Source organism: Typopeltis vanoorti, chromosome 13, assembly GCF_054136105.1.
Source record: "Typopeltis vanoorti isolate ZY-2024b chromosome 13, IOZ_Tvanoo_1.0, whole genome shotgun sequence".
In the NCBI taxonomy this organism is placed as follows: Eukaryota; Metazoa; Arthropoda; class Arachnida; order Uropygi; family Thelyphonidae; genus Typopeltis; species Typopeltis vanoorti.
This window is the reverse complement of record NC_143561.1, coordinates 62,844,587-62,870,974: the sequence shown is the minus strand read 5'-3', so window position 1 is coordinate 62,870,974 and position 26,388 is coordinate 62,844,587. Positions and strand designations below refer to the sequence as shown.

Sequence of the window (26,388 nt, the reverse complement as noted above, 5' to 3'; positions counted from 1 at the left end):
CTTTCCTGCCAATGAAACCGACTTTGTCTTCTTTGGTGCTGAACAACCCGACTTTTTTCTACTGTTTTGACTGCTGTTTGGTTTCTGGTGTGTAATGGTGAATCCAAGTCTCATCCATAGTAATAAATCGACACATAAAATCAGTTTGGATTATTGTTAAAATGCTCCAAGACTGCTCAGAGATTTTCATGTGAGTGCATTTTTGATCTGCTTTGAGCAAGTGTGGCACCCATCTTGTGCAAAGCTTTTCATTTGCAATTCTTCATGCAAAATATATCTTACACATTCTTTTGAAATGCCTATAGTCTCAGCAACTTCACGCACTTTGACTCGCCGGTCATCAATACCATATTGCGCATATGATTTCTGGTGTTACACCTTTTGGATGCCCTTCACGTGGATCGATCATCTTCAATGCTAGTACGGCCATGTTTAAACTAAGCAGCCCATTTCTTAATTATTGAAATGAAAGAGAAGAGTGCCCATAAACTTTTATGAACTTTGAATGAATTTGTTTTGGCATTAAACCTTCTTTTACAAAGAATTTTATAATCACACAATATTCAATTTTATCTATTTCAAGGGATACAGACAAAACTTTCGCTTCAGACAGCTGTATAAAACAAACTACTTGATAGAACGACTTGCAATTTCACACGGATGCTTATGACAGATGTACCAACTAAGAAAAAAAAATCTTGCCGATAATGTTAACATCTATCATCCCCATATATATATGGCACCTTTTTTGAGATGATATGCAATAGTACAGCATACTTTCACCTTTCTTAACAACGATGTTTAACATACCAATATGGTACATTTAGAAATTTGCAATATTCAGTAATTTTTTTTACAAGTTTACCTAGTAAACAAACACCTTAATTATTTAATGAAATTTACATTTTCACTATATCTATCATTAAGATATTTGTTATATAAAACTTTTTTTATAATTGATATATACTTTTAGTAAAAGTTACTGTATAGATTTTAATTATTTTGTATATACTTTTACTGTGTGTTATGTTCTTATTGCAAAAACATTATCACCATATGCAATTTAAAAAAAAAAGAAAATCAATAGATAACTGTTTAGTTTTCTTTTTGTATCTTTTTACTTTTAAGTTTTTCATGCTGACAAAGAATGAGTAGCAGCACCTATGTTTTACAAAAAAAAAAAAAAGAGAAAAAAAAGCACTGTGTGTGTGTGTAAAGCAATGTACCTCACTGATATGATATAAGCAAAGAAAGAACATGGTATGCTGTTGTAGACAAAGTTGTCACTACTCCTTTGAAAAGAGATGATATCACATGCACATACGTAGTTATATATAATATAGATATAGGTAGTTTTATATATGTGTGTGTGTGTGCAAGTGCTTACACACACAGTGCAAAGGATATAACAAAAAAGAAAGCAAAGTAACAATCTATATGATTCCAGCATCTACATTTAAAGTCTTCCTTCAAGACGGAAGACGTTGAGATCATACAGATTCAGCTCATATAGAATCAGAATACAAGCTACACTCTTTCAAGAAGAGTGTAACTTATGTTTTGATTATGCATTTAAAATAAATATACAGGAAGTACATCTCTTAACCAAAATAAATATACAAACCTCAAAAATGTGTTATTTCTAAGATAAAAAAATGCTTTTCCTCTAGAAGTATTTGAATTTGACAACGCATAACGCATTTCTAGTTCTGTCAAAGAAGTTTCTCCCATATAAGGATGAACCCAATCAAACTTGGGATCATCTGGTAAACTACATGTAGGTATCCATCCATATCGTTCTCCAAGAATGCCAAGAAACAAGTCACATTTCTGAACTTCAGATAAGCACATCTCTAAAGATCTGAGAGGAAAAAAAATTGCACTTAAATCAGCATCAATATTTCAAACATACACATTTCAAAATAAATTCCTATTTTTGTGCTTTTCTAAACTCTCCTATTCTAGTTATAAGGGGCATAGAACTTAATCTAGTCTATTCATTTAAAAAATCATATAGACAATATTATTTATTCTATTTCAATAACTGCTAATGTTTGCACATTTATCCCATTATTAGCAAACTTTTAACCATCTTGAATTTACATTCTAAAACAAATGTCGATACTGATGCAAGGACATGCCTTATCAATCTGTCATGTCTATCAATGTTTGCCAGCCCAAATGGCCAGTGTATCTGCTCTCAAATAACAGGTTATGTTTAAATCCTGCCATGAGCATGGATATTTAATAAATGCTTTAGGTGCCTGGTAGATGAATTCCATTGTGTGTGCAACCAACAACCTGCTAAATGGAGGACTGAAATTACTCTAAAGCTTCATGTTTATTTTTCTCAAGCAACATTATGAGATGATACAACACATGACCTAACCACTGTATAATTAAGGTAGCATACAGTTAGGCTGACTTTTGTAGGTGGGATTCAGATAAATAAAAGTTTGTCATATACAAATTCTCTGTTCGGTCTGTTTAAAAAAACATATGTCTGGTTTTAAAGAGGAAAAAAAAAATCATATTGTTTGAAAATAATTTGAAGAGGAAACAAACAAAAAACATTGCATTCTTGAAGATTTAAACCAAGTCTTTTCAACAGAGAAAGGTATGTATCTTGCTGAGTGTGCAAAATAGTAATGGAGAAACTGAAGTAGTTGTTTTAGATATTTTTAAGAGATACGATCAGTTTTGGTATTGAGCCAGTTTAGCCAACTGAGTAGATTCCCATCATGCAGCCTTTTTGCACACAGCTGATAATGAATATAATTTACTTAAAAAATAGTGAGATGATATCACACATGCAGAAGTAGAGCATCTGTGTGCCAGATGATCCATTATAATCATAACAGATCGACTGCCACCTAGATTCTCTACTTCTGTTATATTATACTGTAACACCACTGCTTGCTTAGGAAGATCTGAAGCAGATGCACTACCCAGTGGCTCACTCTCAGTAATACCATATAAGTTTAAGCTTTTCATGGATGCAATTGCCAAAAAATAAAAAAAAACTAAATAAGTATAATATAAAAATAATCAAGATGTGAACTTAGCAATAGTGAATTTTCTAATTTAATGCAAAAGCTTATTTAAGATAAGTTCCCTGACAAAGAATAAAATAATAATAATAATAATAATTTGTGATTTCAGACATTTACTGATAGCAATTAACCAACAGGACTAAGTAATGATTATTAATGATTCACTATTTTGATAAACATTCTGTATGCTTGCATAAGTTAATATTTAATCTCTTTTAATAGTAGGAAGGTGACAAAAAGTAGAAGAAATAGTTGAATTATTGAGTAATCACTCTGTCAGTATCTATCAAAGAAAGCTCAAAAACACTTATATATATACATCTCTAATCAGGCCAACAATGGGTTATGGCTTACAACTTCTACCACCCAGAATTTTAATAAATGCCAAGAAAACTGAAGATATTCATAGGAACATTCTAGAAATGGATCTAGGGATTGTATCATGATTGTTATGAGAATCAGTTAGTTAAATATAAATCAACAAATCACGTTCTGAACTCATAGAAATGACTTATGCTTGTGAGTAATGGACTCAAGATCCAGTTCATTTTACTAGCTTTTAGAAAGAATTAGATAATTTGCTGTAAGTGGAAGGTAAGATTATTAATATTTATTATTTTTTTATTTTATTTATTTTTATTATTATTACTGCACCCTCCATGGAGTCAGCAGACTCATCATGGGGAGGTTCATTCAAAAGATAACATATTTATCATACCGAATCTTAAAATCCTTAACACTCCTTGCATTTATACCACATTCTGGTAATGCATTCCATTCACTAGCAATACTCCATATAAAAAACTTCACACCCTTCTTCACCACACTCTTACATAACTTCCAGAAATGGTCTATGGTTTTCCCCATCTTGCCTTCTACTCTTTTTATAATACAGAATATAGAATGGAAGGTAGAGATAGTGTATGGGAACAAGGAGAGAGGGTTTGTGGATTTTCTGAGAGATAAGTATCTTAAGCAGCATGCGACTGAAACAGCTAGACCAGCTAATGTTTTGAATTGCATGAAAACTTCACAAGATGTAGTTGTTACGAAGTGTTGACACTGCCATCAGTTGGTGAGAGTGATCATGAGGTACCTGTTTGGGATGTGGTGAAACAAGAAAAGACTACAGTCAAAAATGGATATATGTGGAAGAATAAAGTGGGAGATTGTAGGAAGCTCTGTAGTCAGTATCAGTATAATCTTGGGTAGATGAGCTGAGCAGAAATTGACACAAGCAATGTATAACCAAAGTCAAGCCAGTAAATAGAGTAGGAGTGAAATGGATGAACAGCAAAATCAAGTAAGCTGTGCTGGAAAAGAAAATGCTATGGAGGATGTACAAGACAGTTGATGGTGAATGGATCCATGAAGAGTATAAAGTGCAAGCTAGGAAGGTGACAGAAAGAAACAGAGTGGTATGAGAGAAGATTGGTTGGGTAAGGCCACAGTTAACTCAAGGGAATTTTTCCACTACATGGCAAACAAGAGAAAGAATAATTATGGCAGCATGACACAGGTGGACATTCATAACAGCAGTTGCAAAAAATAAAATAGTGGTTATAGTGGAATTATTGAACAAGCATTTAATCATTCTACATCATAGTGGTGTTAATGATATGGTGCAATATATAGAGGAGAGGCAAGTATTAGAATAATTGGAAATGAAGGAATCATAGGTGTATCAGGTGTTGATTGGGTTAGATGTTAATAAAGCTGTGGGAATGGATGACATATCACTACGTATTCTTAAGAGATGTGCACAACAGTTAGATATGCTCTTGACCTGGTTATTTAATTAAAGTCTTGCAGTAGGTAGGGTTACTAAGTAGTGGAAAGAAGGCAAAATATTACCACTCCACAAACAAGGTTCTAGGACAGAAGTTTGCAATTATAGACTAGTCTGTATAACTGCAGTTAAGGTGTTGGAGAGATTGGTTAGGAATAGAATACAGGATTTGGTCGATGGACATAGCATTCTTTATGATGGGCAGCATGGATTTGTAAAGGGTAGGTCATATTTTAGCAATTTACTTGCATTTTAGGACAAGGTGATAAGTGTGTTAGATAAGGGAGAATCATATACAGTGATATTCTTGAACTTTGCAAACGTCTTTGATAGATTCTTCTTCTTCTTTTCAGCCATTTTCTGTCCACTGCTGAATGAAGGCCTCCTCCAGTTTTTTCCACCTTTCTCTGTTCTTGGCAATGGTTGACTGACCAATTTATCCCAACAAATTTTGACAGTTCATCACTCCACCTTCTTTTAGGACATCCTCGGCGTTGTTTCCCTTCTTTTGGAATCCAGTTCATTACTATAGTGGTCCATCATGCATCTTCTCTCCTGGATAGATGTCCAGCCCATTTCCATTTTAGTTGCTTATGATGAAGAATGATGTCAGTGATGTGAGTCTAGCTTCTTATCCAGGTGTTTCGCTTTTTATCTTTTAATGTGATACCTAGCATCAACCTTTCCATTTTTCTTTGAGTTGTTGTTAGTTTATTTGCCAGTGCTTTTGTTTGATAGATTACCTCATGATAATTTGATGATGGAAGTACAAGTTGCAGAGGATGGCAATTGATATTAGTATATTAGTTAGATGAATACAAGATTGGCTCTCTGAACGATACCAGCAAGCTGTGTATGATAGAGCTCTGTCTCAAAAAAATAGGGTAACAAATGGTGTTCATCAGGGTTCTGTTCTTTCCCCCCCTCCCTGAGTTTTAACTTGTTTGTAAATGATATATCATGTGGACTGAATGGGGTTCTTCAGTTGTTTTCTGATGATGCAAAGTTGAGGAGAATTATAAGTAGAACTGCTGATGTTAATTCCCTTCCAGAAAATTTGAATAGAGTTTTGACTTGGACAAAAGGAGTGGGGTTGTAGTTTTAATATTAATAAACACAAGTGCATTTTGGAGTGCAGAAATATAAGGCTGTGTACTATACTGATAGTATAGTAACATTGGAGAGGGTCCAGAGACAAGTGACTAACACAATATCAGGACTTTGGACTGCTAGCTATGGAGAGAGAGGTTGAAGAAATGTAGATTGCAGAATATGGTTGATATTATTATTATTATTACCCCAAGACTCATCTGGGAGGTCCTTTTATCACACACATAGCTCATCATACCATGTCTTAAACACACTCAAACTCCTTGCAGACACCACACTCTCAGGCAAGGCATTCCAATCATTTACAACTCTGCAAGAAAAAAACCTGCTTCTCACTCCCCTACTCACACTCTCTTTATACAGTTCAGTTTCCAGAGATGACCTCTGGTTCTCCCCCGATCTCCCACTTTTTTTCTGTAGAACTTCTCCAGCATTGATCCTATAACAATCCTTTACTTACTTGCTTGCTTACTTAATTACTTGATAGGAGGAAAAGAGGTGATATGATAGAGATATTTAAGCTACTGAAAAGATTTTATCAGATTAATCCAGATGGAATTATAAAAAGAGTAGAATGTGGGAGGGGGAAAACCAGAAGCAATTCCTAGAAGTGATGTAAGAGTATGGTGAAGATGGGGATGTGAGGAATACATTTTTTACATACAAAATTATCAGTGGATGGAAGGCATTACAAAAATGTATTGTTAATGCAAGGAGTGTTAGGAGAGTTGTTTTTTAAAACCTGTGTAGCTCAGTGGAAGTGGTTTTTTCACTCCTCAGTGCTAAACCGCCCTAAGATAGGCATAAGTTGCCGACTATAGAACTAGAGGAATGACTAGAGGCGGGATTCGAACCCTAGTAATTAGCGGAGGTGGGCAGTACATGGTGTGGGTGTAGTTTCAGTTCATTGTAGTTGATGGTTTGAGTAGTGGAGATAGAGTTGTAGAGTAGGTGCCCTCCCTCGATGAGTCTTTGGACTCCCTGAAGGTGTCACATAATACTAATCTGTCATATATTCCATAATTCAAATTTCATCTTTGTAACTCTTCTTTGCACTCTTTACACAGCTTCTTCATCTTGGAACCATGGAGACCAAATTTGCACATAATAGTCCACATGTAGTCATATCAAGACCTTCTAAATAGGCAAAAATGGCTTCGTTATCCTTGCACATTAATGTTCATTTCAGCATTATAATTATCCTCTGAGTTGAATTTGTAACCTTTGAGTTTCAAATTCCTATCTATCGTAACTCCAAGATTCTTAGTATCTTCAATTTCTCCAAGAAATCCTGCCATTATAACATGTTGTTGAAATTTTCATCATGCCCAAGGTCATAACTTTATACTTACTAACATTGAATTCATAGCCTTTATCCCCACACATTTGCACATTCAAACAGTCTATTTAGGTCCTCCTGCAAAGCTATAATATCTGCTCTACTTCTCATAACTCTCAACTTTACATAATCTGCAAACAACTATATATCACCATTAAAACCCTTTCCGATGTCATTTATATACAATGGACACAAAACATTTCACTGGGGCATACCTCTAGTGAATTTCTTCTTCTGGGATATCACTTTCCCATACATAACCTGTTGATACTATCAGACAGTCAATCTCCAATCAAACATTAATCTACTATCCAACTCCATCTGTTCCAATTTAACTAGTTTGTGATGTGGTAATCTATCAAAAGCCCTTGCAAAATCTAAATACATATATACTACTGTATATGCATCCCCCTGGTCCAATGTATTCATCACCATGTTATAATAACTAAGCAGATTGCTAAAACACAATCTTCCTTTAGCAAACTTAAATGAAACTTAATTAAACAGCATTGTACTGCTGTCCACCCAATTCTGAATCCTTGTCCTCACCAGTTTCTCCAACACCTTGACCACAACAAAAGAAAAGTAGACTGGCCTATAATTCAAAGCCGTAGTCTTATCATCCCCTTTATGAAGTGGAACAATTTTGCCATCTTTCCATTCCTTTGGGACTTAAGTTAATCTAAGACTCATTTTGAAAATGTACGTTAAAGGTATTTTTAACTCCCTGGAACATTCTCTCAAGACACGCGATGATATACCATCAAGTTCCATCACCTTGTTGAAATCAAGCTTATTCAATCCTTCTACTCACTCTTCATCATCAGCAGTTCATCCCCCTCCCTCATTCCCACTGCTCTAAAGTTCTACATTATGTTACAATCACAAGGATGGCATGCTTTAATGAACTGCTCATTTAACACCTCTGCAATATCCTACTCAGTGTTTACCATTCTCCCATCATCACAGACCAACACCATCCTCCCATAATCATTCTTCCTTCTACTGGCCACATATCAAAAAACCTCCCTAGGATTCCTTTTAGCAAAATTTGCTAACTGCTGCTCATACCACACTTTTGCTAACCTTACTAAATGAGGCACCTTCTTAGCTTACTCTTTGTACTCCTCATGTAACTGATTATCTCCACTCATCTTGTGCCACCTCCACAATGCCTTCACTTCCAGATTTCATGCTTCACCTCTTCAGTCGTCCATTTTATATCTACCTTATTTAATTTCCTGACCTTTGGATTGCATGTCATTGCCTCTGCTAGATAATTCCTGAGTAGAGACCAAGCAGCATTGATTTCCTTCTCCTTGCAATTCCTCAATCCATGATACTGTGGTAAGCTGCCTCCTGATTTTGCCATAATCACCTGTCTTGTAGTTCCACATGTAACTCTTTCTCCCAAAAGTCCTAATATTTCTGGCCACCATCCAAGTAATCACTTTATTGTCATTTTCACCAAATAGAGGATGATGTGACCCTTCATTTGAAACAATATCTTCTGATGATACAATCAAATCCAAGATCCTCCAATAACTGCTTAAAGTATTGAAAGTTGTTTACCTTGGTTTTAATCCTTTACCTAAGGAAGCAAAAAAATGTCTTGAGCATAAAATATATTCACATCTGAGCTACTTGTATATAGAGGCTAATGATTTCATGTCACATAGCTTAGTATGTATCCATTAATGCAAAACACACACACACACCCTTTTGAACTTGTAAAATGCTATGCATAATGGGAAGGAGCCACTACCAAGACTGGTTTCAGCCTTTATTGAGGTCTCATCAGTTCACGCGAGACCCAGGAGAGATACCAAGGTTGAAGTAATGATCTGAAGTAGTGATGTGAAGTCATTATCTTCAATATACAAGAGCTCAGATGTAAATATATTTCATGTGCAAAACACTGTTTTGCTTCTTTGGGAAAAGGATTAAAACCAGGTATATCTTTAATGTATAATAAAACAAAGGTAAAAGAAACTTTCAACATCTTTCTCTCATCCAGATATTTTTATTAATAAGATCTAGCACCTTTTTTGCTACTTGTATATGAGATATATATATGACTTCTGCATTATTTCAATGTTGGTATCTTTCCTGGATCTGGTTTCCACTGATGAGTCCTCAATAATGATATAAAAGAGTTGAGGCCTTTTCATTATCTCTCATGCTATCTTTCTATCTTTTCTTTTTCCTAATACTATCAGACTCTATAGCACCCCTATACTAACAACTCTAGGCCTATGATAAGCACTTCTTTACTTTTTCACCTCAATAAAGGTCGAAACTGGTCTGGATAGTGGCCCTTCCAATTATGTATAGCATTATACACATCCGAAAAGGGGTGTGCTTTGCATTATGGAATACATACTAAAACAAGTGATGTGAATTCATTAGCCTCTATATACAAGTAGCTGGGATGTGAATATATTTCACACTCAAAACATTGTTTTGCTTCCTTGAGTAAAGGATTCATAGAACTAAGAATAAGAACTAAGAATAATAGAACTAAGGTAAAAAAACTTTTACCTTTCTCTTTCTCTCATTTAGAGATTTTTATTAATGAGGTGTAGCATGTTTTGGCTACTTGCATATGAGATATATATGATTTCTGCATTACCTCAATCTTGGTATCTCTCCAGCCTCTGGCTCCAACTGATGAGACCTCAATAAAGGTCAAAACTAGTCTGGGCAGTGGTTCTTCCCATTATGCATAGCATTTTACAAGTCTGAAATAGTATGCACTTTGCATTATGGATACATACTAAGCTAAGTGATGTGAAGTCATTAGCCTCTATTAGTATGTGAATATATTTCACATGAAACCAGATTGTTTTGGTTCCTTAGGTAAAGGATTAAAACCAAGTATATAATTTCTTGGTATCTTAAATGTATTGTTTAAGGTAGTTATCCCTTAAAAACTCAAGAAATTCATTCTCTTTCATTCTTGATGCTGTCTCTTCATTCCAGTCGATATTATCAAAATTGAAATAGCCTGTAATCATCATCCTTTTCTTATTAGCCAGACCAATTTGTCTAAACATTTCCTTCTCACTACTTTCCACATTACCAGGTCTATATCAGCACACTACTAAATATTTCATCCTGTCCACCTCCACTTCACACCATACTGCTTCAAAACCACTGTCAGTATTTCTTCCTGGCATCTAAACCCCAGATGGGCACCACTCCTCTGCCATTATCAATAACACTATTTCTCATTTTTTGCTTTGTCTGTCTTCACAAAAGACTACATATCCCTCCATCTCTATTCCTATCAGAATGTCATCCTTGTTCAACCATGTCTCACTTATACCAATAATTTTTGGGGGAGTGAACACTATCAATGCTAATTCCATTCCCTTGTTTCAAAAACTTCTAGCATGTTTTGGCTGCTTAGATATGAGATATATATGATTTCTGCATTACTTCAATAAATTACTTGCATTCTAGCATTTGTAAACATACTCATTTCTTAAATATAAAGAGCTAATAAGCTTCAGGGTCACTTGCATTAGCTCACGCTAGTGATCGGCGATACTTTATAGTTTACTATTTACTATATTCGGCATGAAACTCTCTGATTCCAATCTTTGAGTTTCTTATTCGGTTTTAAAACGATGTGGATTTTATATCCCCTTAATTTAAAATATTGTTTATATCACCGAAATGAAGCTTATTAGCTCTTTGTATTTAAGTAACTTAATGGTTGCACCTGTTTGGAAACTCATATAGCAGAGTATATAAGTTCTTTTCGCTATACACTTTGGTATTATGGTCTAGCTACTCACTGATGAAGCCTCAAAAAAGGCTGAAACCAGTCTGGGTAGTGACCTCCCTCCATAATGTAATAACAGCATACATTTCCTAGAAAATGTGTTTTTACATTATGGAAAATACCTAAGAATAGCGATCTGAACTTTCCCCACCTTTGCAACGAGTTGTCCGATATTGTACTACGTACTAGGGTCACTTGCATTAGCTCATGCTAGTGATCGCCGATACTTTATAGTTTACTATTTACTATATTCGGCATGAAACTCTCTGATTCCAATCTTTGAGTTTCTTATTCGGTTTTAAAACAATGTGGATTTTATATCCCCTTAATTTAAAATACTCATTTCTGTTTCTATAACAAGTCCCGCTAACCCCACTTCTCGGACATGAATGACTCCTCTACACCCCCCCATCCATTCTTGTCTATCATCACTGATACCACATGCCTCCCCCAGACCTAAATATCATCCCCACATCCTTGATTGTTTTAATCCTTTCTTGCACACTCACACATCTACTCCTGAAACTATCATCCACAGTTTTCATGCAGCATCTCCACATCCACCCTGATCTCCCGTTTCCCTATCCACTCTGTGTTCCTTCTCTCTTATTCTCTCCACTCACCTCTCCTCTCCATTCACAAACTTGCATACTTTTCTACCCAGATCTTATGAAACCTCTTGCTTACATTTACATTCATTCTCTCTTACAGCAAGTTTCTCCAAATGATTCACACCAAATCTATTCAAATGTAACCCATCTCTGTTGTTGGAAGTTTTTCCACTTGGTAATATTATAAATTAAAGATATGAAAAAATTACATACTTGGTTTAATCCTTTATCCAAGTGTAAGCAAACAAAGTTTGCACCTGAACTATTTTCAGGACTGGGGCAACTCATATATTGAAGCTAATGACTTCACATCATTTGCCTTAGTATCCCATAATGCAAAGCACATATCCTTATGGGTATATATAATGCTAAGCATTATGGGAAGGGTTACTACCCCGACCAGTTTCAACCTTTATTGAGGTCTTATCAGTGGGAGCCAGACCCAGAGGTGATACTAAGTTTGAAATAATGCAGAAGTTTTATTTTCATATACAAGTAGTCAAAAGGTGTCACACTTTATTATTAAAATACTATGGATTATAGAGAGTTGTTGGAAGTTTTTCCACTTGATTATACAAGAAATTTGGTTTAATCCTTTATCCAAGTGTAAGCAAACAAAGTTTGCACCTGAACTATTTTTTGTAGCCCATCTCTTTCATACAGGTCTATCCACCCCTCAAACTCATCCCACACATTCACAAAATGAACTCCTTTCTCCTGACCCAACTCTGCTAGCATACCATTCAAAATCTTTGCTCACCTTCTCAAGTCGCAATTATCATACCTGGGCAACATACTGACTACCTTACCTACCACATTGTTATCTTTCACTCCCTTTAACAGTCTCATGACATCCCTCTTTACATTCTTCTTGATACCAGTGAGATCGTTACTGCCAACTACCACAACCAATTCATGTAGTCCTCTTATCCAATGCTTCAACCTGCTCATTCTATCTCCCGGAAAACAGACCTTGTGCACCTTTTCATCCACAACACTTCTTTATCATCAAATCGCCATACGTTGCCATTCTCAAATCATTCGATATTTCTTTCAAATCTTTCATTCCATTTTCCTCATATTCCCATGAAAATCCATTATTAATAGATATAAAATGAATCCATGTAACTTCTGACTATAAAACAACAAAAACAAGTCATTGGGAAATTATGCTATATACCGATTTGTGTAATCTAATTTTCTCTTCAGTAATACATAAAACTGTACAAAATTATAGTAAAAATAAAATAAAGATTAAACTTTGAAATTAAGCTCATTTGATTCAGAAACAAGGTCGCTTACTTTCAAAAAATATAAGTTGTGATATTTAAAAACATTGATAAATAAATAAAAATAACCATCAGCTTCTCATAATTTTTAAATAATTGCAGAAGGCAGAATTTATAGTTAATAGTTTAAAATTAACTTAAGGAGAAATAGTTATCATGATATATATATATATATATATATATAAATTAATTTTATTCCTCTAACCTTTGACTTGAAGATTCTGTCTCTGTTATACCCCATCGAAGATCAACTTCATGAATGTTAACATGCAGCATACGTGATCGAGCTCTAAGTTCAGGAAATACATAACGTACTAATAAATCTCGCTCTCCATGCATATCCTTAAAAGTGGAAGATATGAAGACGTGTACACTTTTCCATCTAATAGTAAAAATAGATGAAATATCAGCTACAACTATGGACAAAACTTAGAATTCTCAAATAAAAAATAAATTTTGTGTGATGACACTGCGTTCCCCCTTTTTATGGGAGTTCACAGTACCATCTAGTTCCCCCCCCCCAAAAAAAAAAAAAAAAAATTTCATCCGGGCTCCGGAACCAGCATAGGCTGATGAATCAGACCTATGGCTGGGTCAGTATTCCTGACTTTAATCCGTGTGTCCTCAATTCTCAAATATTAAGCTATCATAATTCTGACAACAGTAAATATATGCTTTTAGATAAAATATTCTGTATATTCCTGCCCCTTCCTCTCAAAAGCATAAAACATTTTGTTTTATCATAGGAAAAGGATAACTCATTGAGTTCATACTGCTACCACTCTAGATTAAGTCTCTGGGTGTAAATTTGAAACAACAACATGTTAGCAAATCTTACCAATAGCTGCAAAAGATGAGTAAATTCCCAAAGGAGGAACTAAAGCTGATGATTTCAGAGAGCCTGCTAGAACACTAGTTTAGATTTAGAAGAAAAATTAAGCAAAGAAAAAAAAAAAAGCATAATGATTGATAGGTTTCTGCTGGAAGGGGCATATTAAAAATGGATGGGGGAGAGAGACATGACTAGTAAGAGGAGAGTAATGGAAAGAAAATTGGATAGAGGTTTCCAGTAATGTATTTCTCCCCCACCACAACTGAAACAGCTATTCTCACCAGTAAAGTGGCATGGTTTTTCTTATTTCCCACTGGTCTGATGATACAACACCATGCAAAATAGAATGTTCACCTTTCCCACTTCCTTTTTGTTATTCTCCCTAACCTTTTCTTCTGTTCTACAAAATTTTCTATTCTTCAATTTATTTCCTACTTACCACCACACACACTCTCTCTCTCTCTCTCTAAATTTAATATACTCTATATAATCCATTGAATATATCCAATAGAATACCAATCATGTTTTTTTATTTTATTTAATATGCTCCAATTCTAAATCTATGTGTTCGAACAGCCATTTTGAAAGCCTAGATTTTTTTTTTGACGTTAATGCTATTTAAAAAAAAGTTTTGATCTTCATTCAGAATAATTTTTTCAATTTTTCTTTTTAACAATTTTAAAATGATTATTAAGTCATAATTGGTACAATTCTTCAATAGAAGAATTGTACCAATTATCTCCCACTGAATTATCTCCCACTGAATGGAGAGTGTAGCATGAGTATTGAGAATGTGAGAACAAGTGTGCAAGACAGACAGGGAAATGGGATGACTCAGGTTAGACATCGGAACACAGTGTGAGAAAGGTCAATGCTCAAAGAGGAAGTGAATAAACATGAAGATAAGAAAGGAATGGGGTGGAATGGGATGTAGGGGAAACAGTTTGAAGAATGTTCTGGGATAGATAAGAAGGAAATGGAATGGCTTAAGGAAGGCACAGAGAAGTCACATCTAATAAGTGGTATCAGTGAAACTTTTTATAGATCCAGAAATAAACTGTTATGTTTGTATACAATTGCTAGAAGTATCAGAAACAAGGGAAATGAAATGGTGGTATTAATTTAGTTTGTTCACCCAAAAATTGTTGGAATAAGTAAAACATGGTTCAACAAGAATAACATCCTACAGCAATAGAGATGGAAGGGTATGATATTTTTCGTAATGATAGAAAGAGTAAAAAGGGAGGTGGAGTGCTAATTGAAAAAGAGCTATGTTCATACGAGGTAGAGATGCAAGTGGGAAATACTGGTAGTGATTTTGAGGCAGAATGGTGTGAGATAGAGGTGACCAAAATGAAATACTTAGATGTCATAGACCTGTTAATGTGGAAAGTGGTGACCATGAAATGTATAGGCAAATTAGAAAGCAAAAAAAAAGGAAAACAGTGGTCATTATGGGTGATTTTAATTATAGCAATATACAAAAGAGACAGCTTGCAGTTGTAGCATGGAATGAGGATGCTATTCATGCAATACAGAGGAATAAGGCATTATGGAGGCAACACAAGAAAAGTGTAAAAATCAGTTCCATGAGCAGTACAAAGAACAGGCAAGGAGTATAACTCAGTAAGTAAGGATGGCAAAAGTTCAGTATGAGCAGCAGTTAGCTATTTAGAAAAACATTTTGGAGATCTACTGATACATAGTCAGCAGAAAAAAAAATGATTACAGTAGGATAATAATAATTGAAGAGAATAGTATAAGGATAACTGCTGAGGCTGATACAGAGGAGATATTAAATTAGCAGTGTATAAGTCTTTCGATCCTTGTGAATATGGCATCATGAAGAGACAGAGCAATAGAGAAGGAAGAGGAGAATGTGAGTGTGCAAATAGTATATGTGAGAATTGATGAAATAATATCACAACAGATTTTGAGGGAATGTGCAACGGAGCTGGCAACTGCCTTGGCATATTGTTTAATATGCGTCTTACATTGGATCAAGTTAAAAGGAGCGGAAAGAAGGAAGGCAAGATTGTACAGCTTCATAAGGGAGATGACAGAACTCAAGCATCAAATTATAGGCCATTTTCTGTATGTCAGGTGTTGTAGTTAAAGTTTTGGAGAGGTTAGTGAGAACAAGGATCCAGAATTGGAGTGACAACAGTGATATTATATTTGATGGACATCACAGATTCGCTAAGGGGAGTTAATGTTTTATTAATCTATTTATTTATTACAATAAAGTGACACAACTGCATTGGATGAGGGAGATGGATATGCAATAGTATACTTAGATTTTGCAAAGACTTTTTGATAGATTACCAAATGATAATTTGATAGTCAAACTAGGGTGGATGGGGTTGGATATTAGATTAGTGCATTGGATTAGAGATTGGCTATCTGAGAGGTATCAGCAAGTTGTGTATTGGGAGCAATATCATAGAAGAGGAAATCACTTAGTGTGCCTCACAGGTCTGTTTTAGGACCATTTTGTTTAACCTGTATGTTAATGATATTGGATAAGATTTAAATTACAAATGATGCAAAGTTGGGAAGAACTATGAGAAGTAGCACAGATTGCCTAGCCTGCTTGGCCAAGGCAGTTACAATACCCATCTCCAGCCAACAGTTTGCAGGTTCAAATCCCACTGGGAGCATGGATGTTCATGGTTGCCTTTAGGTGGGAGATGAATTTCATCACCCTTTGTGAGACAACCGCCCTGCTTATTGGAGGCCAGAAGAAAAAAAAGTTCTATATTTAGTCTCTAGTGCAAACTTTCCAGAATAAATAAAAATAAAAAACAAAAATTACATAAAAAATATATAAAAATTGATAAAAATGGAAAAAAATTCTTAGCTCACTCATGGTACAAATGTAATATAGGTTTTTTGATGTTAATGCTATTTAAAAAAAGTTTTGATCTTCATTCAGAAAATTTTTCTAACAATTATAAAATGATGAATAAGTCATGAGTGGATCAATTCTTCAATAGAACCAAAAGGACCAATGAAAAGGCTGTTAACTGCTGAAGATGTTTTTGAAATCAAACATGACATTTGCTGCTAACAGGACATGTGCACAGTTGACAGTCACAAATATTTATTGCAAGATGACATGAAATTCTCAATATGATATTGAGAATTTCATGTCATATACTTCATGCTATACTTCTAAAATAATGAGTATAAAACTGAAATAACTTTGTAAAACAGATTTAATATGGGTGTCATAGTGGTTATGCTCCATATTAAATCTTTGGCATTATAGTAAAAATTTTGTATTTTTCATCTTCAATTGTTATGCATATTAATAAAAGCTATATGTTGAAAATATAAAACACAGCTTTTATTGGAATTTTTTTATCTAGTAAACATTTGATAAATTTTCCAGATAAAGTTTAGTGCATCTGGGTGTTAGAGATTATGTGAAAGTACAATGTTAACATTGTACTTTCACATAATCTATATAGTTAACAATTCTTAGTAACTATATAGCTAACATCTGGCCTCCAACATTTAATCAGAAGGTTAAATATTGGAGGCTAGAAGTAGCTTGGGAAAAAGAAAAGTTCCATATTTGGTGTCTAGAGCAGTTTCCAGATTAAATAAAAATAAGAAACAAAAATTGCATTAAAAATATATATAAAAATTGATGAAAATGAGGAAAAAATTCTTAGCTCACCCATGCTAAAAACGTACTATAGGTTTTCTAATACCCTTTTGTGGGTGGGAACTACATAAAAAGATACAGTATTGTCGCTTTACAAGAGGACTTGAACAGATTGAGTGTATGGGCATGGGAATGCTAGTTCAATGTTTGCAAAATGTAAGGTTTTAAAATTTGGAAAACAAAGATGGAATGAAGAGTTTAAACCTTGTTGGAAATATATTTCTGAGTAAAGAATGATTGGAATACATTGCCTGAAAGTGTGTATCTGCAGAGAATTTGAATGTATTTAAGGCACACTATTATGAGCTGTGTGTGTGTGTGTGTGGCATTAGCCATCCTGTGATGAGTCTTTAACTCCATTGGGAGTTTTGGGATGATAATAATAATGATAACTGAAAGTCTGCTAATGTCCAATGCAATTTTCCCTTATACTCTACCTTGTATTATTTGTTTAGAAAAGTCCCTCCTTACCTTTCCAAATCTTCTGCAGTACTCATATTTGTTTACAATTCAATATATGAAATGTCTCCCATAACACCATATCACAAACACAGTTATCTTTACTTCTTTACGTTTCAACTTTGGTATCTTGCTACTGAAGAAACTGTGTCCAACCTCACTGCAGAAGTGATGGACCTATCTGACCAGATTATTAAGTCTATTATCACTGGATCTCTACTAAGTCATAAGACTTATTTCTGAAAGATCCTACTGAATTCCACCAGGCAGGACTTACGTGAGTCACCATTTCTGCACTCCCCACACTTTCAAACAATGCATTCCACTTGCCAATCACTTTCCACATCATAGCTGCTGACACAGCTTTCAGGGATGATGGTCTTTTGTTCTTGCCATGTCTCTCCATTATAGTTAAAATTTATTCTATATTAATCTGGTAAGAACCTCTTATGAACTATTTTTTTTTTTCACTATATTATTTAAGGAAATTAGAACGTACTAGGACATACATTAAAATATTACTCTAAATCCATCACCATACCCTATATCCGAGGCACCTCGGAAAAAATTACAAAAATCCTAAAAAACATAACTTCTTGTTACATACCATATAAAAAATTGGCATCCCTTATCTGCTCAACTAAAGACCAACCTCCACCCCTAGACCTACCTGGTGTATATCAGGTCCCTTGCAGCTGTAAGCTGTCCTACTTTGGCCAAACAGGCAGGACAGCAAATATCAGAATTTCAGAACACAAGGACTACATCCGGTTTCACAAATACAGCCATTCTGGTCTTGCTGACCATGCGCTGGATACCTGCCATAGAATACGGTGGAAGAAAGCCAGGATAATACACCATAGCAAATACAGATATGAAAGGCTTTTCAAAGAATCAACTTCAGCCCTAAGAAATGATCCAAACCTCATACAAATTTGGCTGCATGAGACTTCCTTAAATTTGGGGAACCTACAGCAGAAGACCTTCAGCCCAATCGCCCAAGAATACCAACATTGCCCGCCAGAGGGCACCATCAGGACTTTAGGAGAAATAATAGCTTCATACTTCTTCCTCACTTATTGTTTTGTCGTGCCTGCATGCACGTGTCTTGTACTTAAGTTCTTGAAAATGGCAACGTGACATTGCCGAAATATAGAAACATATTAAAATTTATTTTAATGTATATCCTGGTACGTTGTAATTTCCTTAAATAATATAGTGAAAATGCATAACCAACGTCTAAGCCTTTCCACAAGAATAACTCTTATGAACTAATATATTCCCTTCTCCTCCTCCTCCTACCCCCAAGATTCTCTTCTCGTATTAACAGGCTCAACAAAACGTAAAGTGCTTGGATTTTGGGGGGGATAAATATCTGTGGAAGTATCTGCAGAAAAGACAAAGCTGAAACTGTGCCTGTGAGACAGAGTAAACGCTGAAGTTAGTCAGTGAAGGAGGGAGGGAGCATCTATGAGATTTCATATTTAAGGAAGTTTTAAGTGCACAACCCCAAACATTAACAGTATTTTAATGATGAGTAGAGTTGGGATGTGTGTGTGTGTGGATGAAAAATGCCCTGTTGAGCAGAAAATAATGCCTAGTTCTTTTAGAAGTTAGAGGGAAATATCCAAGGAGAGACATCTTATATATATCTCTCTGGTGACCTGTATATTACTAAGGGTAAAGGAAGGTGAGCTAAGATCCCTTTTGTAGGAGAAAAGGCAAGATGGCAGTTTGGTGGCAATGCAGGTGATCAGATTATTATCATCATCACCAAAGAGAAGAATGGTATGGAAATCGGTTTTTAAGGCACTAGTTACAGATGATCATGAAGCTTTGGATATCTGTGCACTAAAATGAATAGGAAGAATGGAGTTTACTATGAGCAACAAAGTTGTGGATAGATAGGATTAGTCGTGATTGAGAGTAATTATTTATGTAAAGAAAAACAGTATACATAACAGACAGAATTCTGAGACACTCCTGCATTGTTGGTGAAGCTTGAAGAGAATGATCCATCCACCATGACTGCAATAAATGACCAGAGAGAAAGCTAGCTACTTATTTACAGACAGTGGCAGGTAGACAGAAGGAAGGAAATTTACTGAGCAGGCCTCGATGCCAGATGCAATCAAAAACTTTTGAAGTGTCAAAAGTGACAGCACATTTCTACAAACTATTCTTTAGCATATATTGAGGGGTGGATAATGTAGGCTAAGTGATCAACTGTGGATCTATACTGGTGGAATCCATTTTGATGGTCACCGATTAAATTGTATGCATCTGGGTGGTGGAGATAGGGACTACTGATGATGATCTCAGTGATTCTGGAGCGGGGGTGAAGTAATAGTAACTGGTTAATGGTTTGACATCAGACTTCTTTTTTTTTTTAATAGGTTTAAGGAATATACAGGTATCCCTTGATTAATGTGATTAATCAATCCCTCAATGTTACCACATATATCAAAATCGCGTTAATCATAATCAATGGGAAAAAGTACAATTTGTCCATGATCGATTACTGTATTAATAATTCGTTTCGTATAGTACTCTTTTAAGAAAGAAAAAATGAATGCACAGTAAATGTTTAATAAATGCTTGTTCCTATTAGTTACTGCAATTTTTATCAGTTACTGCAATCAAAAAAAAAAGTTATCAAGAGTGGTTAGAACAGTTTTAGTTTTTTTCTTATCACCATAAATTCTACGATAACAAGCAAAATGACTCTCTAGACTTCGGCAAACAAGCATTCTTCGATTAACATCTGGATCCATATCCATTACTTGCTGCTTAAGCGATTCTAAACTGCAAAATATTCCATCCAGTTCTTTGACTGTTATCTCCTTTGGAACCTCATCTTCACATTCCATTTGTTCATTGTCTTCATATGCGAGATGTTGTTCAATTTCAAGAAGATAGTTGTCACTGAAATCTTTTGAATTTGAATGCAATAATTATTTAACATCTTCTGCATTAACACCATAAAAACCAAGGTCTTCACCAATTGCAACGATTTCTTCAACCACATTGTTCACAAGATTTTGAAAACCACCTAAGTCATTAGCGCATTCTGCCAAAAGGTTTTTCCAAACAGCTCTCATGCAGCTAGAAGACACTTGCTCCTAAGAGTCATGAATGGTTTCAATTGCGTGTTTAATGTTAAAATGTTTCAAAAATTCTTGGAGCGTAATCGCATTTTCTCCCATTGTTGTTTCTACTGCCTTTGAGAATGTCTTTTTAAGAAAATAGGTTTTGAAAGTTGCAATGACGCTCAAGTCCATGGGTTGTAGCAATGATATATTTGGTGTAAAAAATAAACTTTAACATTCTCACACAGATCACTGATGAAAAACATGCCATTTCATTTCTATTCCCATCCAACCATGTTCCAGTTATTCCAACTATTTTTGGACAAATAAATTCAACTAATGCAACAATTTCATCTCCCTTATCTCGGATACTCCTGGAATTATAAATAAGCACAGTAATTCATCTCTTGGTCTATCCATGTCACTTCCTCATCTCAGACTTTCCTGTTTCTGTCTGCTCACCTTTCCCTAGACTATTGCTCCCCATGCATCCCAGGCCATTCCATTTCTATGGTGACTACACCCAATCCATGAATTAACTATCTTTCAAAATCTATTCTCATTACAGTGTGTTCCCTCCCCCATTTCCCTATCCAACTCTAATTCCTGCTCTCAAATTCTCAAAATTGGTTACAAAAAATAAATTAAGTGCTTAATGAAGAACTTAAATGCAAGAACTTAAGAAATCAAGTTTTCCAGCAAACCTCGACTTTAAGACTCTAAGCAATAATTGCAGCTTTTATTGGCCATCCATACTGCTTTGTTCTTATTTATGCATGTACTTATATGAGTAATTATTGAGAGCATGTTGCTCTCTAGGCTTAATTTATTTTTTGTAACCAAATGGATAATAATAACAGGACTCTAGAGCTGATGTAGTAAGATTTTTTTCACCAGAGGTCAGGTCAGTAGTTTTACAGCTGACCAAAATTAATGTAACTTGCACATACCATGTAGGTTGTATATTATATATGTGTATACTCCAGATGATGACCTTCATGTGAAGGTTGAAACATCAAGTGATTATTTTGATTTATATTAAACTGAAGTTTTTACTTTAATATAGATTAAATGTAATATCCATTTTGGTTCCTTCAGGAAAAGAAATTAAGCACAAAATATGTAATAACTGTTAGTACATGACCAATATAAAGTTATTACTATTATTAACATGAGATTTCCAAGGTGCTTAAGAGTCAAAGCTGTGTAACTGAGAGGAGACCTCCACATAGCCTTTAAAGGAATGCGGAGAACTGACCAGGACATTAGGTCAGGGATTCTGACCTAATGTCCAATCTTCACCTTCTCGTGTTGCACCCTGTTGGTATCTACCTGGATATTGAACGAACGAGGATGGGCTGGCAATTTGGGATTTAGCCGACTAAATTGTATTCTTATTGGCTTAAACCAAAATAAAAAATGATGGTACAACATGACAAAATTTCATGCCGGCTGGGGCATTGCCTGGTTAAACAAGGCCCCCATTGTTTTCACCAGGGAACCAGGACGAACAGCGAAAAGTCAGCTACTGGAATAAATCTGAAAGCACACCTCCAACTCAACATCACCAGAGTTAAAGATCGATACTATCAACATAAAAAGCCTGAATGGCAAAGAAATGGAGCTAGTTGAAGAATTAGATAAGTACCAGATAGACATAATAGGGGTGACTGAAACAAAAAAGACAAAAACTGGTGAGATCTTTCTGAGCAATAAATACATGTTATATTCAGGAAATGACAATCAAGGAAAAGAAGGATTAGCCATAGTATTCAACACAGAATATGATGCTAATCTTCTTGAATGGCAGGCAATCTCAAGAAGAGTGATGTGGGCAAATATCAGAATGGGGAATTGGACAATGAGAGTTATTTGTGCCTATCGTCCCATGGAAGGTTCCACTAAGCTAGAAGTGGAGGAATTTTTTGATGCTTTAGAAAAAGCAACTGACACAATGAAAGAGGAAAAGTTGGTCCTTGTTGGGGATCTAAATAACAGAGTAGGAAATGATTGTCAGACATACAAAAATATTTTGGGAAAATTTGGAGAAAAGAGCAAAGCTAATAACAACGGCAAATACCTGTTGGATTTCTGCTCAGGACATGGACTGGTTATTACTAACACCACGTTCCAACATAAAAATGTGCACAAATTCACATGGAGAGAAGAGGCAAGGAATAAGAAAAGTCTCATGGACTATGTTATTGTTGATAGTGATGTTTTCTCCCTGGCGCAGGACACCAGAGTGTACAGAGGATTTGAAATTGGAAGCAATCACTATTTAGTCTTGAGCAGGATAAAATTGAATTTCATATTGAAAAGATTAACATGTAAGAAAGTTTTAAAGTGAATAAAAGTTGAGAAGCTCTCAGATGTGAAGTGTAGACTAAAATACACAAAGGTTATTGAAGAAAAAATGAAAGAGTTTGAAAACAGGAATCAAACCTTGGAGATTGAGTGGCAAGTCTTGAAGAAAACCTTGATTGATTCAGCCAGAGAGGCATGTGGTGAGGTTATCTGCAAGGATAGAAAAATCAGAACTCCATGGTGGACACAGGAAGTTAAAGAGGCAGTGAAGGAAAAGAAGAAAGCATATCAAAAGTTCCTGGCAAATAAGTCAGCTTTTGCTCTTAGAGAATACAGAAACAAATGTAAGAAAGCTAAGCACTGCTTAAAACTAGCTAAACAAAAGTTATGGGAGGACTTTGGCAAGAACATGGAAAATAAATATCAAGAAGGTGTTAAGATATTCTGGAGGTTGTTGAAGAAGCTTAGAAATGGAGGAAAGAGTGCTGTAAAAGGAGTTAGAGATGATAAAGGTGACATGAAAACAGGAGAAAAAGATCATTGAAATATGGAGTAATTGCTTCGAAAAATTGCTAAATGAAACAAGCAGTGATAGCACAGTGGTAAAAAACACTCAACAGGCATACAGTCAGGAATACATATCCATACTTGAAGTAGAAAAAGTCATCAAAGGCTTGAAATGTGGAAATGCAGCAGGAGTAGATGATATTCGACCAGAAATGCTGAAGTATGGTGGTATAAAGGTCTTACAGTGGCTGCACTGCATAGTTCAGAAAGCCTGGACAGAGGAATGAATTCTCGATGATTGGATTAGAGCTCTAATAGTGCCCATATATAAAAAGGGAAATAAAACTGAATGTGAGAATTACAGAGGTATTTCCCTACTGAGTGTTCCTGGCAAGATCTATGCAAGTATACTTGAGAAACGGTTGAGAAGAATTGTGGAAGAACAAGCTGGATTCAGTCCAAATAGAGGCTGTCAGGATCAGATCTTCACTTTACTACAAATAGTTGAGAAAGCATGGGAATATAACAAAGATCTGTATTTAAGTTTTTTCGAGCTGGAAAAGGCATATGACAAGGTGCAAAAAGAGAAGCTATTCAATACGCTACAGTTATATGGTGTCAATGGAGCATTATCAAGCAATACTTGGTCTTTATTTGAGTTGTAAGTCAGCAGTTAGCATTGAAGGAAGTACAGGAAGATAGTTTAGTGTTAAATCTGGTGTGAGACAAGGATGTACATTATCCCCTCTGTTATTCATTATCTATATGGATCACATTACGAAGAAAAGTGGTATTAAACAATATCAGATGAAATGTTAATGTCAGTTCTTTGCTTTATGCGGACGATGTTATACTTCTAAATAAATCCACTACGAGTTTGCAAGATTCCCTGACTAAATTGAATAACTGTTGTAATACATATGGTATGAAGGTCAGCATTAAAAAGACAAAGACAATGAAAATGGGTAGAATTGTTGAAAATGTCAACTGTGTTGTGAACAGGGAACCTGTGGAACAAGTAAAACATTTCAGCTACTTAGGCATGATTTTTACTGAAGATGGTAAATTAAATATGGAAATAGACAACAGAATCAACAAAGCTGGTATGGTCGGCAGTCAATTGAATAAATTCATATGGAATAAGAGAGAAATTAGTCGGAACACTAAATTAGCTGTGTATAAGAACAGTGTTCAAACCAGTTTTAACTTATGGATCTGAGAGCTGGGTCAGAAGTAAAACACTTGACCAAAGACTAGAGACTGCAGATATGAGAGTCCTGAGAAGATTAGAGGCATGAACAGATGGCATCAATGGCAATATCATATTAAAAACGAGGATATTAGGAAAGAACTTGACATTGTCAGCATCCAAGAATGCATTAGCAGAGCTAATCTCAGCTGGTATGGTCACTTAAACAAAATGGGTGAGGAAAGATTAGCAAAACAAATGTTCTCTGCCAGGTTGGCAGGAAAACAACCCAGAGGAAGGCCAAGATATAGGTGAATTGATACGGTACAAAGTGCCTTAGACGATAGAAATATAAGATCCGATAATGTTGGAGTCTTGACAAGTAACAGACTGATTTGGAGGAAAATTGTAGATAGGAAGTTAGTAATGATGTAAATTTTTCATGTAGTCTTATCATATCATGTACACCTTTGAGGGTACGTGTCAGGAATTTGATGATGATGATATCAGATTTCCATCCGACCTCCTCTGATGAGTCAAACTCATTACAGGAGGTACACACTATCACACACAACACCCACTGAGCTATGCCTTAAACTCATTCAGTGTTTCTGCATTCATTCACAACATTCTCAAGCAATGAATTCCGCTTATCAATCACTCTCAATGCAAAGAATCTGCTCACACCTTTGCCTAAACCTTCCTTATACAGTTTCCAGGGATGGCTTCTTGCTCTTTGTCCTCCCCTCTCTCCCATCCCATTCTATGAAAAATTTCTTCTATATGTTACCCTGGTAACAACTACTGACAAACTTATATGCTCAATCACACCAGCCCCCCCCCCCTCTCCTCCTATTAAAAGAGCATTGCAAATTACATTCTCTCAACCTGTCTTCACACCAACCATATTCCAAAGAGCAGTTACCACCTTTGGGAATCTTCGTGGAGCAATTCTAACATAATGCTGTCAACAAGAAAATCCGATGACCAAATCTATGCACATAAGTCCACATGATGCCTGTCACAGCCTAATACAATGGAACGATAACTTCTTTATTTCTGCATGTCAAGGTCCTTCATATCACTGCAATAATTTGATGTAGCAACTTCGCAGCTTATTCAATCTGGCACCACCACCATGACCAGATCTCTCATCTCCTCTACCTCTTTCCAAGTTTTCCAACCAAGTGCATCCCAGTACTGCTTACCAAATAATTTCAGAATCTTACACTTAGCAAGTGGCAGTTTCAATTACCAGCCCATCTGCTTGGCTACTCATTATCTTTATATCTCCAGTTAAATCCAACCCAATATTGTCAACAATGGCTCTTTAATGCAGACCCACACAACT

General features: G+C 35.4%; 1 protein-coding gene across 1 annotated transcript in view; it reads right to left on the bottom strand.

Moving 5' to 3' along the window:
* Window positions 1-26,388, bottom strand: part of LOC150100219 (telomerase protein component 1-like) — a 1,179,105-nt gene that overhangs the window by 696,794 nt on the left and 455,923 nt on the right. The window contains exons 19-20 of the mRNA XM_090402391.1: window positions 13,187-13,363; window positions 1,625-1,861 (exon numbers count right to left, since the gene is read on the bottom strand). Coding sequence (XP_090258517.1) covers window positions 1,625-1,861; window positions 13,187-13,363 — 414 coding nt within the window. The remainder of the gene's footprint in view (window positions 1-1,624; window positions 1,862-13,186; window positions 13,364-26,388) is intronic.